The sequence below is a fragment of the Trichosurus vulpecula genome, chromosome 7 (assembly GCF_011100635.1).
Source record: "Trichosurus vulpecula isolate mTriVul1 chromosome 7, mTriVul1.pri, whole genome shotgun sequence".
Classification (NCBI taxonomy): domain Eukaryota; kingdom Metazoa; phylum Chordata; class Mammalia; order Diprotodontia; family Phalangeridae; genus Trichosurus; species Trichosurus vulpecula.
In genome coordinates, this window is record NC_050579.1 from 124,908,279 (window position 1) to 124,930,423 (window position 22,145).

The following is a 22,145-nucleotide window of genomic DNA, read 5'->3' on the forward strand; positions in this document are numbered from 1 at the left end:
ACTAAATTAAGTTGTCTGATATTTATTTTAAGCTGGTTCATCTTAATACAAGCTAGGTCCCAATTAGTGTGAATAATGGATTTTGTAAAATGTTTGCATGGATTCAGATTTGTACTACTTGAAGTTATAATTATGCAAAACATAGTAATTTGAGTAAAGTTTTGATATACCTAAAGTAAGGGATAAGATAATATTTCTAGAATTATGATTGAATTTTTACAAAATGCTTAATCTCCCTTTTAATTTTGTTCAGTATTAAGTTTGTTCACAGCACGCTATAGATCAGAAGCTTAGGATGGAATCATCTCTTCTGTTCTAAAGGAAGTTTACCAAAGTTACTAAAAGTCATAAAGGGTAACTTTCATATGAGTTGTTTTTTTCTTTCTCTGTCTGGAATACAGAAAAGTTAACAACCTTATCCCAAATGACTCAGTTTTTATATTGGTCTTGCCTTGAAAATCAGGAAGACATTGTTTGAATCCTGTCTCTCACTTCTAATTATGTGACCCACGGGCAAGTCACATAACCTCTTTTTGCCTCATTTACCTCATCTGTAAGTTGAGGATAGTAATACCTGTAGTACCCATCTCACAATGTTGTTGAGATATTCAAAAGAGAAAATATATATAAAGCTCTCCCCAAACCTCAAAGTACTAAGTGAATGCCAGGTGCTATTATTATTTTGGCTGCAAATTAAAACTTGTGATCTCAACTGAATATTTAATCCATATTTAATTTCTATTACAAGTGATGAAAAAAATAAATTTTTGACCATGTAAATTCATGATGAAAATTAGATAAGGAAATAGTTTGTGTGAATTCTTGATTATACTTTGCTTTTAAAAGTAGTAGAAAAACAGGTAAGAAGGAAAAAAGAGTAAGTATACTAAAAGGTAAATATTCACGTGATTAAATGGACAGAAACAGTTCATTACCAAGTCCAGAAATAGTATTAAATATTTACTAAATGATGATTTAACTCAATTCAATTAAACACCTACTATTATGCAAATAAGTGTGGTAGGCACTGGGAGTACCAAGATAAAAAGTAATTCCTGCCCTCAAGGAGCTTATTCTACTAGGAGATAATAATACATTAAAAATGAGTAAATACAAGATAATATGAAGCAGGGGAGAATAGCAACCACAAAGGAAAATTTCCTAGGAGGAAGTAGCATCTCGGCTTAGCATTGAAGGGAAGACATCATTCCCAAAGGTAATTCATTTTTGAGGTGGAAAAATAGCCTATGACAAGACACAAAGGGAAGAAATTGGATGTCATGTTTAAGGAACAAGAGAAAGGCAGTTTGGCTGAAATATAGAGTATGTGTGAGAGAGAAGTATAAAATAAGTCTGAAAAGGTAGGTTTGATCTAGAAAAAAACAATTTCATACCGAACAGTATCATTTGTATTTTATCTTAGTAGAAATATGGAACCCTATAGATTTTTGAGCTTTGGAGTGATTTGCAATCATAAATCACAGATTTAGAGTTAGAAGAGGCCTTCAAAGTAATCCAGTCCACTCTTTTTACAAATGATGAAACCAAAGCCCAGATGATGTGACTTTACCAAAGCCACACAGGTAGTGAGTGGTAGATCAGGGATTTAATATTCCAACATGCAGATTTTAGCATTCTTCCCTCTGTGCTATCATGTCTATAATCAAACCTGCGTTTCAGAGAGATCATTTGGAACTTTGTGAAGTATCAGTTAGAAAGATGAGTGAATAGCAGCATGGAGACAAATTAAAATATTTTTGCAATGTTCAGTTTAAGAGATGAAGTAGTCCTGAATATGATGTCAGCTGTGTGAGTAGAGAGAAGGACATGGATGAGAGAAATGTTGTGGAGGTGAAATTAAAACATTTGAGAACTGGCTGAAAATTCGAGATGAGAGAGAGTTTAGAATCCAGGATGATCTTAAGGTTGTGTATCTGGTTAATGGGAAAGATGATGATGCTTTCAACAGAAAAAAAGGAGTTCAGAGGAGGGAGAGTTTTACAGGGTGATAGTAATTAATTCTGTTCTGAATATGTTAAATTTGAAATAATAGAACATAGTAGATAGTAGAGCTCTCCAACAGGCAGTTTGGTAATGTGGGATTAGAGTTCAGGAACACTGTTAGAACTAGATACATAGGGTTTAGAATTATCTGTTTAGGGATGACAGTTGAACCTGTAGGAGCTTATGAGAATTCAAAAGAGAAGAGGGCCTAGGACAGAGACCTGAAAAACACTCTTAGAGAGCATGAGGTGACTGAAGAGAGGGAGGAAGGGAGAAAAGAAGAGGGGAGAGAGAGACAGAGAGAGAGAACCTAGGGCTGCAGAGATTTTGCCCAGAATACTCCCACAGACCTTTCATCACCCTGCAAAAAAGTATTAGATACTGCTTCAGCCCAAGCAATTACCTAAAGCAGACCTTCACAACTTGGCAGCAGGTAGGGGCCAAAATTAAAATAGGCTAAACATCTTTGGCCTCAGATAGGTTTTTATCAGCTCACTTTCCAAGTAAAGGTATAATTAATGATTAAACTATTTTGCAAATAAACCATTTTTTAAAAGGAGAAATTTCAATTAGTATCAATTAATTACACTTATTTAAGATTTTTATTTAACATAAAATCACATTAATGTTAAAAAATTGTTTTGCTAAGTGGTACAAGTTTTAATACATTTTTCAGGTTTTCTTACTGTTTACATTTAGTTAATGGGATACATTACACTTCTTGTCAGCAATCAGTTTATCATACTCTAGAATGATGTTTGAAATCAATTTCTTTAGAAATCTGAAAACTAACCTTTGTGCCTGCCTTATTTTCTGAGTTTACTTTCTTGAAAAACCATTGCTCTGAAGTTCAGGGTGCTGACTTTTTCCCCTGAACTAAGTGAAGGTATATGTATATTTAAATAAAGTAAAATTGTTAACCCCTTAAAGTTGCTTTCCTTATAAAAGCAGATCAAAGAACCTGTGCTAGCAGCCTTCCTGTTGTTGTTGGTCAGCAGCTGCTAGCAGCATTGTTGTTACAGCAGGGCACGGACAAAGCAGTCATTACACCTTTGCTTTCTTTTACATCCTCTACATTTTTTGTGGACTGCCTGAAATCCTTTGGCGGGGGGGGGGGGGGAGGGGGCACCATAAGTGGCCCATAGGTCATATGTTGTTCAGGCCTGACCTAAAGGATGGATAGATAGAACTGGAGTAGGGAGCTGAGTGCATATCCACATTGCAACTATGAAGGAAAGGGGACTGACATCTACTGCCCTGTCCTATTGCCTCAGAATCTACTTAAGGCAATGACAGTTAAATTCCCCAGTAAGGGAGAAAGATGAATCAGCTTTACAGTCTGGTACAACATGGACATCCACTATCAGAAAGGGAGGACTAAAAAAGGAAATGATGGATAAATATAAGGAAAAATGGCTTGAAACCATCAAAGATTTCAAAAGGAAGAGAATTTAGTTATAAATCTTTATCCAAATCAGAGAAGCTCATAGAGATGTACTAAAATTAAAAGGAAGTATGAGTACTAGAACCTCAAAAAAATGCAGATTTTTTAAAATAAATATAAGACAAAGGAAACACAGGCCCAAAAGAACATGGCACCATAACTACATGTTCCAAGGTAACTCAAAAGAAAGGTAAAATCATGAGAGAATGTTAGAAGGGAAGAAATAGAATTTATGGCCTCCACAATAGAAATAATTTTTAAAATAAAATAATTTAAATCTGTAGTGGTGATGAGATTCAAATAAAGTGGTCGGTGAGAAGCCCGTTATCTCAAGTACTGCTTAAAGCCACCTTAGGAGACAATGAGATTCTAGTAGACTGGTCACTGAAATACAGAAGCTGGGGGGCGTGGGGGGAGCACCTCTGCCCCAGGGTGAGCAATGGAATAAATAATGCCAAAATTGAAACTGCTGTCCCTGATTACCTCATCTCCTCATCCCTTTGCCCACTGTCTCTGGTCAATTCATCTCCCTGCCCTTGGCAGGTTTTACTCTATAAGAAACCCTAGCCTCTCCTGGCTGAGGGAGGGAGGGTATTTTCCTTAGTTGGAGGGTATTCCCCTTAAGCTGGTGTTCCCCTTAAGGTGGGGTTTCCCTTAAGCTGCCTCTCCCTTAAGGGGCAAAGGAGCCTGATTGGTGTGGTGTGGTGTGGTGTGTTTTGTTACCCCCAATAAATGCCTTTTTTTTGATTTGGAGATGGCCTGAGCATATTCTTTTGGGACAACCTTGTACCCCAGCATTTTGGGGTACCCCTGAACCTCATCAGTGGCAGGTCTCTCCAAGAAGTAAAAGGTAACAACAGAATTAGAATACAAACATAATTAAGGACAAGTTGAAGAAGAGAAGCAAAAGGCAATGCCAAAAGAACAATTTATCTTAGCACAAACAAAAACCATTGATCTTTAAGAAAGGATGTATAGAAACATTGGGATCATAAATCTCCCAGAAGAACATGACAAGTCAAAAAATATGACATTATAATGCAGGAAATAATGTAAGAAACTTTCCAGAACTTCTCAATATTCAACACAAAGCACCAATCAAAAGAATATATATATATTGGCTTTCAGACTTTGATAGACTTAGCCCTTCTCAGCAATGCAAGGTCCTAAAACAGTTCTGAAGGACTCATGATAGAAAATGCCATCCACATCAAGAGAAAGAACTATGGAGTCTGAATGCAGAGTGAAGCAGACTATTTTCTTTTTTGTTTTGTTTTTTTCTTTCTCATGGTTCCTCCCATTCGTTCTAATTCTTCTGTACAACATGACTAATATGAAAGTATGTTTAATAGGAATGTATATGTAAAGCCTACATCAGATTACAAATGGTTATAGGTGAAAAAAGTCCTACACCTCAAACTTCAAGACATATAGTAGTTGAATTTAACAATTCCAGTAAAAAGCAACAACTTATGTAAGTAGCTAGAACACCCTCACATATAAAATAAAGGAAATTCAAATAACACAAAACTATTCTGCAACGCACTTGCAGCCAGAGAAGGAAATGGAATTATATGTTCTGAAAAACAAAAGCACTCAATATACAATCCCAAATAACATACCTTGTAACTTGAACATCCTAATCATCAGTGGGAAAAAATGGAAATTGAATAAAAGTGAAGCATTTGAGCCATTTTTAAAAATTGAGCAGAATATTTTACTTGAAAAACCCCAAACAACAGAAATATAAGAAAGAAGGGTAAATAAATACAACTGCCAGGGGAAAAAATACCTCACTTTTAAAGATTATCTTTAAAAATAAATAAAAAGTGAAAGACTAACTTGTCTATCTGGTTTTTGAAGTAGTAGAAGGAATATGACCATTAAGCAATTTTCTGAATGCAGTAGGGGACAAACATAAAAACAAAATTTAAAGAAATAGGACAAATTATGTTGGAGAAAGAGGCCTGAAATATGGTATGCATCCCACAACTCCTCCTATGGGTAAATCATTGTATTTTGTAGGACTGAATTCCAGAATGAGAGGATAGATAAATGGGAAAGGTGAGGCAAAGTATAGAGGGAAATGTGTGGTATAACCAAATTAAGCCCATGAGTGAACAATAAAAGGCAGATAATTTTCATAGTTTCTCAGAAGAGGAACTACAGAAGCACAGGCAAGGTGGCAGTGGAAGGACTTAAAATGAGAAATGAAAGGGAAGATTCTACAAAGGCAATAACATAGAAATTAGTTAAAAGTGGGAACTCAAATTTGGCACTTCTGAAGCTTTGTTTCCATGAGGAACATAAGAATCTATAGAAGGAATATGTGTTATGCAGATTATTAATCAAAGATTGAAAGTTCAAATTAGAAATTGGAGATAGTTGATGAAGAAGAGAATAAAGTAAACAAATTCTTAGGAAAACTATAGAAAAAGGAAAAAAACCAACAAAGGAAGTTGAAGGAAAGAGGAGGAGGAGAGTAACTTAAGTGAACAAGGGGGAAAAAGAAGGGGGTAGGGTGGGAAGAATAAATAAATGAATGAATGAATGAATGAAATCAATAAGTTCAGTAAAACTTTCAAACTGCCAAAACTGGAATGGGTTGACAAGTGAAAGTGGGACAAAGAAAGATAACGATTTCATGAAAATAGATTAAGCAAAACTAGTAACAGGTACAAAATACTGCTTTAAAAGAGAAAAGAGAAATGCCCCCCCACCCCACCAAAATTCTGATTTAAACAAAACACCTTAAGTGTTTTGTTAAGAAAAATATTAACCCAACTCTAATAACTTTAAATGTGAATAGATGGAGCAATCCTATGAAATAAAGAAGAATGACAGATTGGATAAGAAACTAAAACTCACAGTATCAGGGATATATCTAAAAAGTAAAAACAAGTTTAAAGTAAAAATTAAAGAATAGAACATTATTCATCATGTTAATCCAGACAACATTGAACTTTTCCATGCCATATTGGCAAAGATGACAAAAGAAAAAAATGGTAACTATTAGGGCTGTGGGAAGACAAGCATACTGATGTACTGTTCATGGAGCTGTGCATTCGTCCAACTATACTGGATGTGGAGTCAGAAGCAGAGAGTAGAGGATTGAGAAAATGAGTGGTAGATTATACCAGGGAAGTAAGAATGTAGACAAACTTTTCTAGGAGTTTGATTATGAAAGGGAAAAGAGATAAAGGATAATAGTTAATGGTTTAAGGGGAATGTAGGTTTAAATTAACAGGGTTTGATGGTGGTAGTAGGGTGTTTATTGTTTGGTTTGGTTTTTAGGGAGAAAGGAGACCAGAGCATATTTGTATATGGTGAAGGAGCCAGGATATAAGAAGTTAAGATGAGAGAAAGGTCCTTTGTAGTTAATTTGGATATTTATAGTAGTCAAAATAACTTAGTATATATACATATGCTTGTATCTAATGGTAGCAATCTCTCGAGTGGGGAGTGGGGGGAGAGAAGGAAGAAAAAAAGAAAAACAGAAGAAAAAATACTGGTAACTGTATTTAAAAGGAATAGCAAGATGTGCATAATAGATTTGCAGTTTCACATGCAGTCATCTTTTTTTCTGTTCTACTATGCTATGGAAATGCTTGTGTTATTTCATAAATTTAAAAAAGAGAGAGAAAGGAAGGAGTATAGTGCAGCTCTGTCATCAGAGGACCTGGTTTACAATCCTCATTCTTCTTCTTGCTACCTGTATGACCTTGGTCAAATTATTTAACCAAGCAGGATACTCACTGGGTTTGCTCAACTAGGAAATTAGGTTGCTAGACTTTAAGGTACTTTTCAGTTCTAAATCTGTGATTGTATTCTGTGAAAAAAGGAATTATCAAAGGACAGGTTCTACTAAAGGATGAGCTATAAAGCCCAGGTGGAGAAATTGGCTTTGCCAGGTTGGCTGAACTCTTCATCAGAGAATAAAACAAGGGAGGGGAAGATGGAAAGTGATGACAGTAGGATTCCAGGTATACAGTGGGGAAGAAGAGGAAGCTTGAAGCAGAAAACCTGTATTTTCTCAGTAAAGCCAATTCTTCTGCTAAATGGGTAGAAGGTGATGTAGAAGGTATAAGGGAAAAAAAAATGTTTGTAATAATCACTACAGGGAATTTGAGCACAAAAATTACACAATTAAAATACAAAACTCATTTATGTTAAAACACTAAAAAAGGATATGCATGTAAGAACTAGAAACAAGGTAGATGTCCATTGATTGAGAAATGGCTAAACAAATTATGGTACATAAATATAAATATAATTACTATGCCATAAGAAATGATGGATATAATGAATACAAAGAAGCATGGAAAGACTTAAATGAACCAAAGCAAAAACAAAGAAGAGCCATGAGAACAATATACACAATGACTACAACAACATAAATGAAAAGAACAAATACAAAATAATCAAAACTGAATGTTGTGAAATTATAAAGACTAAGCTTGGCCCCTAAGAAGAAATGTATATTAAAAAAAAACACTTCTGTTCACTCCTTTGCAAACAAAGGTAAGAGATTCATGAGAGTAGAACATTAAATGTAATGTCTGATTTGTGTGTGTGTGTGTGTGTGTGTGTGTGTGTGTGTGTGTTCTGACTGGTTTTACTGTGTTTTTTCTCTTTTAAAAAATCTTTGTTATAAGGAACAGCTCTGGGAGAGGGAGGAGCAATGATACAGAAAGAAATCTAGGTGATGTAAAAATAGTCAATAAAAATCATTTTTACTAGCTGTATGACCTTGGGCAAGTCAGTTAACCCCAATTTCCCTGCCAAAAAGCAAAAAAAAAATCATTTTTAAAAGAACATATGAAAGGGTCTTTAATAATGTTTCCTTTAAACCCGAGTTCAAATTTCTATATCCCATTGCCTGTATATCTTAGTATTCATGAAGTCTTTTCTAGACCCTTCAGCTGCTGGTACCTTCCCCATTTCTTTCTAATTATATTGTAGCAATATTGCATTTATTATATATGTCTGTACATATATATGTATGTATGTATATGTGTACATGTTTTCTCTTTTGTGAGAATGTAAACTCCTTTATTTAGGACATATATTGTTTAGTTTCTGTCTTTGTATCCCCCCTTGCCTAGCACAATGTCTCACACGTAATAGTCTCTTTATAAATGACTTGATTAATTGAAAAGCACACAGTGTACATGAAACTGAACAAGCATCATTTTCAATGAAAAAATTCTGGAAACTTTACCACTGAATTCAGAGGAAAAGCACTATTATTTGACGTAGTATCAGAAATATTGATTATAGCAATAAGATGAGAGAAGTTAAAATATAAACATGAGTAAAGAGGAAACAAAAATAGCCCTAGCTGCATATATCAGAACAGCTAGGTAGTTCAGTGGATAGAGTACCAGGCCAAAAGTCAGGAAGACTCATCTTCCTCGATTCAAATCTAGCCTCAGACACTTACTAGGTATTTGACCCTGGGGAAGTGACTTAACCCTTTTTGCCTCAATTTCTCATCTGTAAAATGAGCTGGAGAAGGAAATGGCAAACCACTCCACCTTCGGTTCCAAGAAAACTCCAAGTGGAGTCATTAAGAGTCAGTTCTGACTAAAACAACTGAACCAAAACAAAAGTTGCAGATATTATATTTTACTTAGAAAACTCAAGGGCATCAACAATTTAAAAAAACCCAAGACAGTATTTTTTAGTTAATTAACAGGATACAAAACTGGGCTACAACATATTTGCAGTTCAGTATAGTATTAATGGTGAAGTTATAGAAGAGAAATTCTATATCTGAGTCACCCAACTAAGAAACTCTTAGGAAGCATATGTGTGTGTATGTATGTATATATGTGTATATATACATATGTGTGTATACATACATACACATACATATATATATACACATATATAACTTTGTAGGATTAAAGAAATATAAACTGGGAGAGAAAGGGAGAGATTCCTTTTCCGTAGTTAAGTCAAAAATTACAATACCACCTACATTAATTTTCTGATATAGTACTTATCTGTATAGAGTCAACCAGGTGGTACATTGGATAGAACACAAGACCTGGAGTCAGGAAGATTAGAGTCAAATGCAGCCTCAGATACTTATTAGCTATGTGACCCTGGCCAAGTCATTTAACATCTGTCTTCCTCAGTTTCCTCAACTATAAATTAAGATTAATAACAACACGCACCTCATAGGGTTGTTGTGAGGATCAAATGAAATAATATTTATAAAGCACTAAAGTACATTGCTTCATATAGTGAATAAATGATTATTCCCTTCCCCTTACACCAATCAAACTACAAGTGGGTTACTTTGTAGAACTAGACAAGTTAAAAAAATTCATTTGGAGAAACAAAAGATCAAGTGTTTGGTCCTGGTTTAAAGAAAAAAAGATATATGGAAGAGACTATATAAAGCAAGATCTAGAAAAAATTCAAACAGTGATTAGTAAACCCAATTACACAAACTACTGGCAGGACTTCTTAAATAGGAACTGCTGGGAAAACTGGAAAATAATTTGCATAAAGATAGGTTTAAACCAGCATCTTGTGTGATATACTACTATAAACTTCAAATGAATAAGTAACTTAATTATAACAGATCATACCATAAAAGAATAGAGAAGAATTGAAAGTTACATTTTTGACTTGGTTAGAGGAAGAATTAAAAATCCAACAAGGCGTAGCAGAAAGAAATTAACTAGATCATATAATATACTAGCTTTCCCTCCCTGTTTTATAATAGCTATAAATTTAATAAGCTTGTCATCTCTGACTTAGCAGCTAAGTTATTAATAAAAATATTGAATTATAGCATCTACCTAAAACCATCAACAAGCATTATTTGTAATGGGAATAAGCTAGATGCATTCCCAATAAGATCAAGGGTGAAACAAGGATGTCCATTATCACCCCTACTATTCAATTTGGTACTAGAAATGTTAGCTGTAGCAATAAGAGAAGGAAAATAAACTGAAGGAATTAGAATAGGAAAAGAAGAAACTAAATTATCACTTTTTGCAGATGATATGATGATTTATTTAGAGAATCCTAGAGAATCAATTAAAAAACTGCTTGAAATAATAAACAACTTTAGCAAATTTGCAGGATATAAAATAAACCCACATAAATCCTCAGCATTCCTATATATTACTGACAAAGACCAACAACAAGAGGTAGAAAGAAAAATTCCATTCAGAGTTACTGTGGACACTATAAAATATTTGGGAGTCTATTTGCCAAGACAAACCCAGGGCCTATATGAACTTAACTATGAAACACTTTTCACGCGAATAAAGTCAGATCTAAATAAATGGAAAAATATCAGTTGCTCATGGTTAGGCTGAGCTAATATAATAAAAATGACAATTTTACCTAAATTAATCTATCTATTCAGTGCCATACCAATCGAACTACCAAAAAAATTATTTTACTGAGCTGGACAAAATTATAACAAAATTCATCTGGAAAAACAAGAGCTCTAGGATATTAATGAAAAGAAATGCTAGAGAAGGTGGCCTAGCCATACCAGATTAATTAAACTGTACTACAGAGCAGCAGTCATCAAAACTACCTGGTACTGGCTAAGAAACAGAGGTGTGGATCAGTGGAATAGGATAGGTATACAAGATGGAGAAGTTAACAGCTATAGCAATCAACTCTTTGATAAACCCAAAGAGGCCAGCTTCTGGGCAAATAGTTCACTATTTCACAAAAACTGTTGGGAAAATTGGAAAATGGTAGGGCAGAAACTGGGCATAGACCAATATCTTACACCATATACCAAAATAAAGTCAAAATGGGTTCATGATTTAGGAGTAAAGGCTGATTACTATAAGTAATTTGGGAGAGCAAGGAATAGTTTACTTATCAGATTTATGGAAAAGAAAAGAATTCATGACCCAACAAGAGATAGAGAGCATTACAAAATGCAAAATGGATAATTTTGATTATGTTAAATGGAAAGGTTTTTGTACAAAAAAAAAGCCAATGCAACAAAAATTAGCAGGAAAGCAGAAAATTGGGAGAAAATCTTTACAACTAGTGTCACTGATAAAGGCCTCACTTCTAAAATATACAGGGAAATGAGCCAAATATATAGGAATACAAGCCATTCCCCAATTGAGAAATGGTCAAAGGATATGAACAGGCAGTTTTCAGAGGAAGAAATTAAAGCTATCTATAGGCATATGAAAAAATGTTCTAAATCACTACTGATTAGAGAAATGCAAATCAAAACAACTCTTAGATACCACATCTCTCCTGTCAGATTGGCTAAAATAACAAAACAGGAAAATGATAAATGCTGGAGAGGATGTGGGAAAATTGGAACATTGTTACATTGCTGGTGGAGTTGTGAGATGATCCAGCCATTTTGGAGAGTAATTTGGAACTACGCCCAAAGGGCCACAGGAATGTTCATACCCTTTGACCCAGCAATACCATTTCTAGGGTTGTATCCCAAAGAAATCACACAAATGGGAAAAGGACCCATATGCACAAAAATATTTATAGCGGCTCTTTTTGTGGTAGCCAAGAATTGGAAATCAAAGGGATGCCCATCAATTGGGGAATGGCTGAACAAGCTGTGGTATATGAAGGTAATGGAATACTATTGTGCCATAAGAAATGGGGATGATACGGACTTCATAACAACCTGGAAAAACCTACACGACATAATGCTGAGTGAGCGGAGCAGAGCCAGGAGAACATTGTATACACAACCACAGATATATGGATTCCATGAGGACCAACCCTGACAAACTTCACTCTTCTCAGCAACACAAGGTGCAAGGACAACTCCAAAGGACTCACGATGGAGAATGCTATCTACATCCAGAGAAAGAACTATGAAGTTTGAATGTAGATTGAGGCACACTTCATGATTGCCTTTTTCTCTTCTCTTTTGTTTTTGGGGTTTTTTTGTGGTTCTGTTTCTTCTTTCTCATGACTTATTCCATTGGTCATAATTCTTCTCCACAACTTGACTAGTGTATAAATTAATTCAACGTGAAGTTATACGTGGTAGTTATATGAGATTCCATGCTGTCTTGGGGAGGAAGGGGGGAAAATCTGGAACTCAAAATTATGTAGAACTGTGTGTTGTAAACTAAAAATAAAAATTACAATTAAAAAAAATTAAAAAATAAAAATATTGAATTGAATAGGCCAAAGACAGAACCCTGCAATATTCTACAAATTACCTCTTTCCAGATGGATTCTATCCATTAATCAACAATCATTCTGTCTGGCCAATAATCTTTTTTTTTTTTTATCTTGCTATACATCAGGAAAGCTTCATAGCCATTAATAGGCTCTTTTTATACCAGAGGAAGCAAATTTAGCAGGATTATGTGCTTCACCCATTTTAGCTAGTAAACATTGGAGTTAATATTCCAGCCTAGGAGCTGCCTGACTGTAAGTCCAGAATTCTTTACACTACACCCTGGTGCCTTTTACCAACACTCTTCTGGAAACCTCAGAATCAACCCAGAGTCAATACATCTAAGAACCCCATAGGAAAATAGGGAATTGTGCTTCCTAGTCTACTAGAACACAGTATAGTTCTGAAGAACTTATTTTTGTGTGATTCTGACAGCTCTATCTGATGAGGCTCTAAGATTTATCTGTAATTATATGTTTGTGTACAGTTAGTTATTCGGGCAGCTGGGTGGTACAGTGGATAGAGTACTGGGCTTGGAATCAAGAAGACTTCTCTTCCTGAGTTCAAATGTGGCCTCAGATACTTACTAGTTATGTGACCCTGGGCAAGTCACTTAACCCTGTTTGCCTCAGTTTCCTCATCTGTAAAATGGACTGAAGAAGAAAATGGCAAAGCATTCCAGTACCTTTGCCAAGAAAACTTCAAATGGGGTCACGAAGAGTCGAACACAACTGTCATGACCAAACAACAACAATACAGTTACAATTGTGCATTATACAGATGTCCGAAATCTTAGAGCTAGCATAAAGGCAGCTTGGCCTAATGATTAAAGCACTGAACGTGGAGTTCAGAAGACTCAGGTTCAAATACTGCCTCTGATACTTATTTGTTCTCTGATCATGAAAGTCACTCATTCTCTCTAAGGCTCGGTGGCTTCATCTATAAAATAAGGGGGTTCAACTAGGTGGCCTCTGAGGTTCCTTCCAGTTCTAATCTATGATCCTATGGATTGAACTGCAAAACAGGACCTTCTCCAAATGTTAGGGTAAAGACAATTTCTAAATGTACAACCCAAATTCTAAACAAATCATAGATGGGCAAAATCAAGAAAAAGTGAGAGATGCGGCACATTTGAGGGAAAAATAAAGAGGTCGGGTTTTATACAAATGTCTTTGTGACATCATGGACCAAAATGTATGAGGATTGGAAGATCTTATTTCATTTCTTGGAGTAAGTTCCTTTCAAGCAGGATCTGTGTTAATTTTTTTTTTGATCTAGTGCAGCACCTAACACAATTCTAGGGACAAAGTAAGCTCTTGATAAATACCTGCTAAATTAATTTGAAATTGAGCGCCATTTTTGATCTTGTTCCTGTAATAGCATGGATTTGAAATCTGGCCGTGTTTCCTTTAATAAGTATAAATTTCAATAATTTTCAAATGCCATGAAAATCAGAATAAAACAAAACATTTACCACTTTTTATGATAGGTGTGGACATGACTTATTATAGTGCATCACATCTTTACTATATTTGTTGAAATCTTCCATCATCCTTTATGGCTTCTCAGGGGAGGAGGGCGTTTCAGTAATGTAGATATGCACAAATCAAATAGGTGTCAAATAATGATGATTCCTATAAAGATAGTAAGGATCCTAATCAGAGGTGTTTTTCATCTTAAATTCCTATCTGATGGAGGGTTTTCACAGAGCAAATGAAAACTTTATTATGCAGATTATCATATAGACATTCAACATACAAATATTTATACAGAAATTTTTTCGACCAAAGAGGCATTAACAATAAGCCAAGTGATCAAAATAAAGCTATACAATCAAGTTTTCCATTGGAGGTTTCCTTTTAGCAAAACTGTCAAAGTGTCAAAGAATTTATTCAAACACATCTGCTCTGCACGAGGATAGAACCGGGATCTAAAGGTGGTGATACAATTCTAAGAAAGGGAATGCACGAGCTTTTTTTCTCCCCATCACCTTCACAAGTAAATTGCTTGAAACAACTAACATCTGCTGTTTTGAAGCTAATCTTAGTGTATTGAATGCTCTTAACCATTTCTCAATCCCACAGTCCTTTATCTTGCTTCTCCTGCTGCGTTCCCACCACCCCTGATCCCATTAGCAAACCTTAAGACAGCCTCAGCCTTACCAAAGTGCAGCTTTGGTTTCAGCTGCTTTTCTGCAAGAGGAAGTGAATGTTGGGGGTTTTTCTCTGTGGCACGGTTGTGATAAAGCTGTGGTGGTCTTATCTCTCTTTTAGGTAGTAGCTCTTTATGACTACACAGCGCATCGATCAGATGAGCTAACCATCCATCGAAGTGACATTATCCAAGTGTTGTACAAAGATAATGATAACTGGTGGTTTGGCAGCCTCACAAATGGACAACAAGGTTATTTTCCAGCTAATTATGTGGCTGGTGAAAGTAAGTTTTATGCTCTTTTCCTGATATACTAATGTGGGTATAACTGATGGTCTAAGATTTTTATCATTTTCTGCTGTTTAATTTACTGAGCTGATCATAGGATCAGAGATATAGGGTTGGAAAGGACCAAAAGGTGATCTAGTCCAACACCTAAGTTTTACAGATGATGAAACTGAGGCCCAGAAAGATGAAGTAACCTCTCTCTAAGTAATCTGTGTGTATAAATAATCAGATCGAGGTGTCTGTTCATGTTTTCCCCTCCAAAAAAGAAAAAAAAATAGGATCCCTCACACATTAGAAATCTATTGTGTTCTGAGATTGGGTAACATCAGCCTCACTGTCTGTAATCACACATAGTCCCCCTCCACTTATCAACCTTCTTCCCCATACCCTTTTCCCCAGCCACCTGCTTCACAGAATTTTGGCAGCTCTCAGCTTCCCACAACATCTCAGTTCTCAAGCACCTAAGATCTCCAAACTCTCTGACTCCCACTTTGTAAGGTTGTAGGTGTCAGTCTCAACCCGTTACTCTCTCCTCCACAATAGATTGTTTCATTCCCCCAAGTAAACGGAGAGGAAGACTATTTTAGAAAATATAAGTTCATCTAGAAATTCTAGATGACTTGCTGACAGCTGTAGATTGACTACCAGATCCCCAAAGGTGAAAATAAAACTGACATGAATAAAAATTGGACTTGAAAAGAAAAAAGGAACTAAAAAGCAAAAACCCCTCATCACAAGGGAAGTAAATTAATCTTCTATTGAGGTAACCATCAGTTTACCAGTGAATATAACGGTATAAAGAAAAAGAAACAGCACCGAACTAAGAACCAGGAGATCTCAGTTCTAGGACCGATTCTTCTCTGTCACTGAGTAACTTTAAGATCCTGTGCCTATCACTTAAGCACTCTGAGCCTCGGCGTTCTCATATGTAGAATAAGCAGGTTGGATTAGAAATTCTTTAAGGTCACTTCTAGCTCTAACATTCTTTGTTGGTAATTAAATGATATATATAATCCTAGAATTTGGACATACTCTTCAGACCCTAAAATTTACAGATCCTAAATCAAAAATGTTCCAGACAGTTCCCAAACCAATACTAATGAGTTGTATCCAAAGTTTGTTTCTAAATCATTTGGTTTAGGACTTAAAATTCTTTCTCCCTTAAAAACAAGTAACCTTATAAATGGGTGTCAGGTTCTACCACCCATCAAAAGCCTATTTAACACATAATATAGGCAGCTAGATGTCACAGTAGACGAGTGCTCAACCTAGAGTCAGGAAGACCTGAGTTCAAATTTGGCTTCAGATACTAGTGTTCAAATCCCGTAACCTCTGTCTTCTTCAGTTTCTTTATCTGTAAAATGGCATTAATAATAGCCCCTCTCTCCAAGGGTTATCGTGATGATAATAGGAGATAATATTTGCAATCTTCAAATTGTTTTATAAATGCTAACCCTAAATTTGCCTCTTTTCAGCTTCAGCCCATTCCTCCAGGTGTTTTTAAAGGCAGCTAGAGTGCTAGTCCTGAGTTAATATTTGTAGCACAGTTGTGTTTGTCCTTTGTTTTCAAAAGGGACGATGACATCAGGGAAATGATGACGTGACTTGCAGTTGACTTTGATTTGAGTGAGGGAGGGCTGTGCAAGGTCACCAGCCTCACTTTCTCCTCCAGAGCCATCTGGGTCAGTGGCCTGATATTCACCAGGATGACTGGAGATGGCCCAGGATGCATTGGGAGACCCTGGCCCCTTTAGGGGGGGGGCCTTTTCAGGTGCTCACTTTGTAACGTAACAGTGAATAGGCCTCTTCAAGAAGTGAGTCAAGGGATGGCCTTTTTGTTGTTGTTGCTCAGTCATTTCAATCCCGTCCCCCTGTTTGTGACCCCATTTGGGGTTTTCTTGGCAAAGATACTAGAGTGGTTTGCCCTTTTCTTGTCCAGTTTGTTTTACAGATGGAGAGACTGAAGCAAACAGAATTAAGTGATTTGCCCAGGGTCACACAGCTTTCACCTGTCTGAGGCTGGATTTGAACTCAGGAAACTCAGTCTTCCTGAATCCAAACCTAGTGTTCTATCCACTGGACTACCTAGCTGCCTCCCCATACCCACCGCCCTGGCTAATAGTAGGTGCTTAATAAACATTTATTTTCCCCTCCCCTTGTCCTTAACAATAGTACTAATAATGCTTCATGACTTATTAATCAGGCTTACCCCATACCTACTTTTTTGGACAATTGTATTCAGGACTAGAGGTCACATGTTGAATCAAAGAAGAGTGTTGGTCTTTCCTGAATGCAGTGCCAGTGCCAAGCAAAATTTTGAAATGGACAGAATTTGTCATTAGCATTTTCCCAGCTCCCTTTCTGTGATTATTCTGTGGGACCCCAGAAGTCCAGTGCCTTCCTCATAGTATTTTGAGCTTCCTTCAGAGAGGGTTTATGCAGATTACCCCACCCCTGAAAGTGCTTTATGTCTTAAAATAACCCACATCCCCTGATCAGAACTTTTATTCATTCCAAGACAGCTTATCTTAACTAGATGTTAGGAGGCAAGCAGTCTGTTGTTTATAGGATGAAATATGAACTTCTCCATTTAGCCTTTCCCAGTGTGGACCCAAACTATCTTTCCAGTCTCATGGTACCATATTCCTTCCCTCTCACTATGTGACCCAGACAAACTGGCCTTCTCTCTGCTCCTTGTGCATGACATTTCATCACATATCTCCATTCTTTTGCACTGGCTGTATGTGGAATTTTCTCTTTACCCACTACCACCTCAAAGAATCCTTCTTCCTTCAAGATCCAACTCAACCACCACTGTTTACAGGACACCTTTCTTGATTCCCCCGACTTCTAGTATCCTCCTTCCCTAACCACCTTGTATTTTACCACTTTGTATTTATTTTCTCTTTACTTAATACAAATATTTATGTATTTGTTGCCGTCCTTATTAGATTGTGAGGCTCCTTGAGATTAAGGATTGTTTCATTTTTTTATATTTGTATCCCAACACCTAGCACGGTGCCTGACACATAAAAGGTGCTTAATAATGCTTGTTGATTGTTTGATGCAGTCATTCATTCCTACTGGTGGAGTCCTTTGGCCCTCAGAGTTTTTGTTTTGTTTTGTTTTGTTATTAATGTTGAAAAGAAGCTTATTAACCCTAATGAATCTCTGAATGTGAGAATGTCAAACAGTGGAACAGTGGGGGAAAAAAATAAGGGAGTATGGAGGAATGTGTTTGGAGGCAGCCCTATCAATCCCCAGAACAGTTTCTGTTTTTGACAGCCCCTTTGCTTCTTCCATTTCTAAATACACAATTTTTCTAAAAGCCCAGTTATGTATCTATGGTTATAGTAGGGAAAAATGTGGTTACAGGTAACCACGTATAATCTTTTATCATTTCTACTGTTTGGTGGCTTGTACATGATATTTTACTATTATAGTAGTGTGTTATACGTGCATATGCCTAATATATGCATATTCGTAAGCACATATATTTGCACGTTTTGTTTGTATATGTGTGTATATATATACATATAAATATACATATATATATATGATGAAATAGTCGTTAATAAGGGGAACTGTCAGCCTCATTAGTAAAAGTCTGATTTAACCCTTCCCTGCTCATATTATTTCCACAGATCCCTGCCTAGATATCTGCATATCACATTTCTATGTTTTTAATCCTAGAACGATATGACATCCAGTCATCAGAGAGAGCACAAGAGTCTTCTTCCTATTTCTCCACTAAACAAACTGAGGAAGAAAAAAGTTCTCCAACTCCACAAGAGGTAAATATTTGTCAGAAAGGAAGTTTTTATGCTTTGAGTGTACACTTTTATTTCTATTCTTTCAGAATAAATTACTGATGATTTGTAACTCTTTATTTGTTGATTTCATTACTTAATCTGTTGCTTTGATTATGAATATTCTAGCTTCTTCTTCAACTACAATTAAGTGATATGGGTATTTGTTTTTATGCATACATTCTCATATTATGTTTAAAATTATGCCTGCTTTGTTGGATGGGATCCAACTGTAGGAATGTGCTAATGTAAATTTTAATTCCCACCCCCACCCCCAAATGTCTTATTTGGTGGAATCCCTTTAAAAGATTGGCATCTGAGGTTATTACAAACAGTGTTAGGATTTGGTTAGTAAGTTAATAAATTGAGAGTGCTTGAATCCTTTTTGTGATCCCAGCACTTAGTGAGGCTCTGTTGTAGGATTAGACAGTTAAAGATCAGCCCTTGCATACCTGGCTTTCTTTTGCATCTAGGGCCAGTTAACCCAACCAATAGCTACACTTTATTGGATTCTAGGACTGAACCTGTCTCTACACTTGGAAATGAAGATAAGTAGTCCTAGGTTATTATGACCAGCTCAGCATTGAAGCAGTCTTACTGTTGGTCATGCACTACTCTGATTTGTTCCTGCTTATCCCCATTTAAACTTAGAATCATAGGATCATATATTTACTGAAAAGGACTTTAGAGATCATTTAGTCCAAACTATTCATTTGATAATAGAAGAAACAGACCTATAAAGGTAAGATGGCTTGTCCAAATCACAAAATAGAAAATGGTAGAGCAAGATTTGAAGCCTAGTCTTCTGACTTCTACCTTAAAATTCCAATGCCACTGAAGCCCATTTTCCCCTGAACTAAGTCCTCAAATTTGATTATCCTGAAAATTAACTCTGCCTACCTCCATGGATCACTTGGTCTTCCCAGCATAGATGAATGAGAGCAGTGTTCTACTAGGCATAGGCCATATTGTAATGGTATATGTATCTTGACCATTGCATGCTGGGATCTTAGTTTCAAACATACTTTTAGACTCACACTTCTCAGTGTCCCTCCTTTGAATAGCCTTTGAAAGGTCTTCCAATCTAGGCCCCATAACAAATTGTATTCCTGTCATCTGGAGGCCATGCTAGCAAAGAGAGAATGTCACTAGAAGGTTGGTGATGAATCTTGTCAGCCACAAGAACCCAAGAGCCTAAGTCTTCTATTCTGTGATTTTTTTTTTACTACAAGTTGTTTCTCATTTCCACTTAACAATTAGTCACATATTGACTACATGCATATATCATGCATTTCTAAGTAGAAACAAAAGATACTAACTAGAGTCTATACTGTATGAATTTGGATATATCAAGAATAAATTCCTAAACATAATAACTATATAATATATATGTATACGTATATGGGTGTGTGTATGTGTATAAAAACACTGTATGTAGATTTACTGCATGTTCACATTCTTTAAAGTTCAACTGAAGTCCCATCTCTTCCATGAAACCTTTTCTATTTCCTCTGATCCACATTCACCTACTGCAGCACTTCAGCTTGTATCATCATTTGAATGTAATTCTTACTTCAGTTCTTTAGAAGATTTGTGACTCTGTCAGGGTGGACATCCCTTTTATTGATGCAGATTACAACCCTTTCCACCCCTTCTCACTCCCTGCACATTGTAGCAAGTAGTCTTTATTAGGTTCTAGTTCCGTCTTTACCACTGACTAGCTGAGTGCCATTGAGCAAATGGCTTGTCCCTTTTACTCCTCGGCATCCTCTAAAAATAATAGGATAAAAATCAATGGACCTCTAAGGCCATTTTGAGCTTTAGAATTCTATATTTCTATAACATTACTAGGCAGGGAAAACTTTTAAGAAGATAGCTATACTTATACAAAGGGAAGCCTGTGAGAAGCTCTGTTATTGTCCTAGATAACCAAAGGCCTCAGGAATATGGTGAGTCATGAAGGCTTAGAGCCAGGCCCTTAAGAAATGTATGACTGAGGTTCCAAACATGATGAGAATTCTAGTAGGATCATGTTCTTGAGCCATATGCTGGGTGTCCCCAAAGTCTTAGTACAGTTTTAAGCTTTAATAACTATTAAAGCTATATAAGCAGTTAAACATCGAAATAGCTATTTAAGCTATCAAAGCTTAAAACTACACCAAGACTTTTGGGATCCCTTGTGTTTAATTACTTAGTAAAATATGTTTGGTTTCAGAGAAGCAGAGACTTAAATGACTTTTCCCAAAGTCACTCAACTAGTTAGGAATAGGTTTAGAATTGAAACCCAACTTCCTTGACACTGATTCTAGCACTGTGTTTGCTGCTATCACTATTGCACTACACAGCCCCCCAAACCATGGAAGCGATTGTGATTTGGGCCGTTATCTAGCTCTGTCTCTCTCTCTCTTTCTCTCCTCTCTTTCTCTCTCTCTGTCTCTCTATCTCTCTCTCTCCTCTCTCTCTCTCTCTCTCTCTCTCTCTCTCTCTCTCTCTCTCTGTGTCTGTCTTTCTATCTCTCCCTCTCCGTGTCTCTGCCTCTATCTCTCTGGTCTGTTGGTCTCTGTCATTCTTATTTTGCATTTTCTCCGTTGCATCTGACCTTCTTGACATACTATTCCAGAACTGTACTCCATAAACTCCTATTAAAAACTTGGTAGGGTTTTTTTTTTCTTTCTATACAAACTCAAGACTAAGAAGCAAAATTATACCTTGTAACAGCTTGGCAGCTGCCAAGCCTTAAAGTTCGTCCAAGTGGAACACACCTGCTCACCTGCTGAATGTGCCAGGTACCTTCCAACATTGCACTGATTTCATTGAATAGTTGGTGGCTGAGAACAGCACATGTGTGCTGGCATATCTCCTATGTGAGATACAGAGGGGAGGAGCCTGAGTCAGTGGGATTCCACCAAGGCCCAAACTCCAGAGTTGGCAGACACAGAGTTAAATCCCTAAATCAACAGAAACCCAAGCCACAGCAGGTGGGAAGGGCTATGGAAATGAAGCAGAGAGTTTGCCTGAAGGCTCATTCCAGAGTTTATGCAGAGGAGCTCTGTAAACTACCCCGGCTGATAAACAGAAGAGAAAGTGTTGATGTTATCAGGAAGGACACAAATTCAAGAGCTTTGAAGAAAGCAGGGCTGATAGTGCTGGCTACTTTTCTCTTTGAGGTTTTTGTTTTGTTTTACATTAAATATAACCTTGGTTATCTGCTTATGTAGAGAGGAAATTTAGGATTCAACTTTTTAGTAATAATGATAATAATAATGATTTTTAGTAATAATTATAACTCATA

The 22,145-nt window shown here is 36.3% G+C and overlaps 1 protein-coding gene across 1 annotated transcript in view; it reads left to right on the top strand.

The window, feature by feature from the left end:
- Nucleotides 1-22,145, top strand: part of AHI1 (Abelson helper integration site 1) — a 241,425-nt gene that overhangs the window by 185,780 nt on the left and 33,500 nt on the right. Inside the window, exons 21-22 of the mRNA XM_036765884.1 lie at nt 14,879-15,041; nt 18,738-18,838. Coding sequence (XP_036621779.1) covers nt 14,879-15,041; nt 18,738-18,838 — 264 coding nt within the window. The remainder of the gene's footprint in view (nt 1-14,878; nt 15,042-18,737; nt 18,839-22,145) is intronic.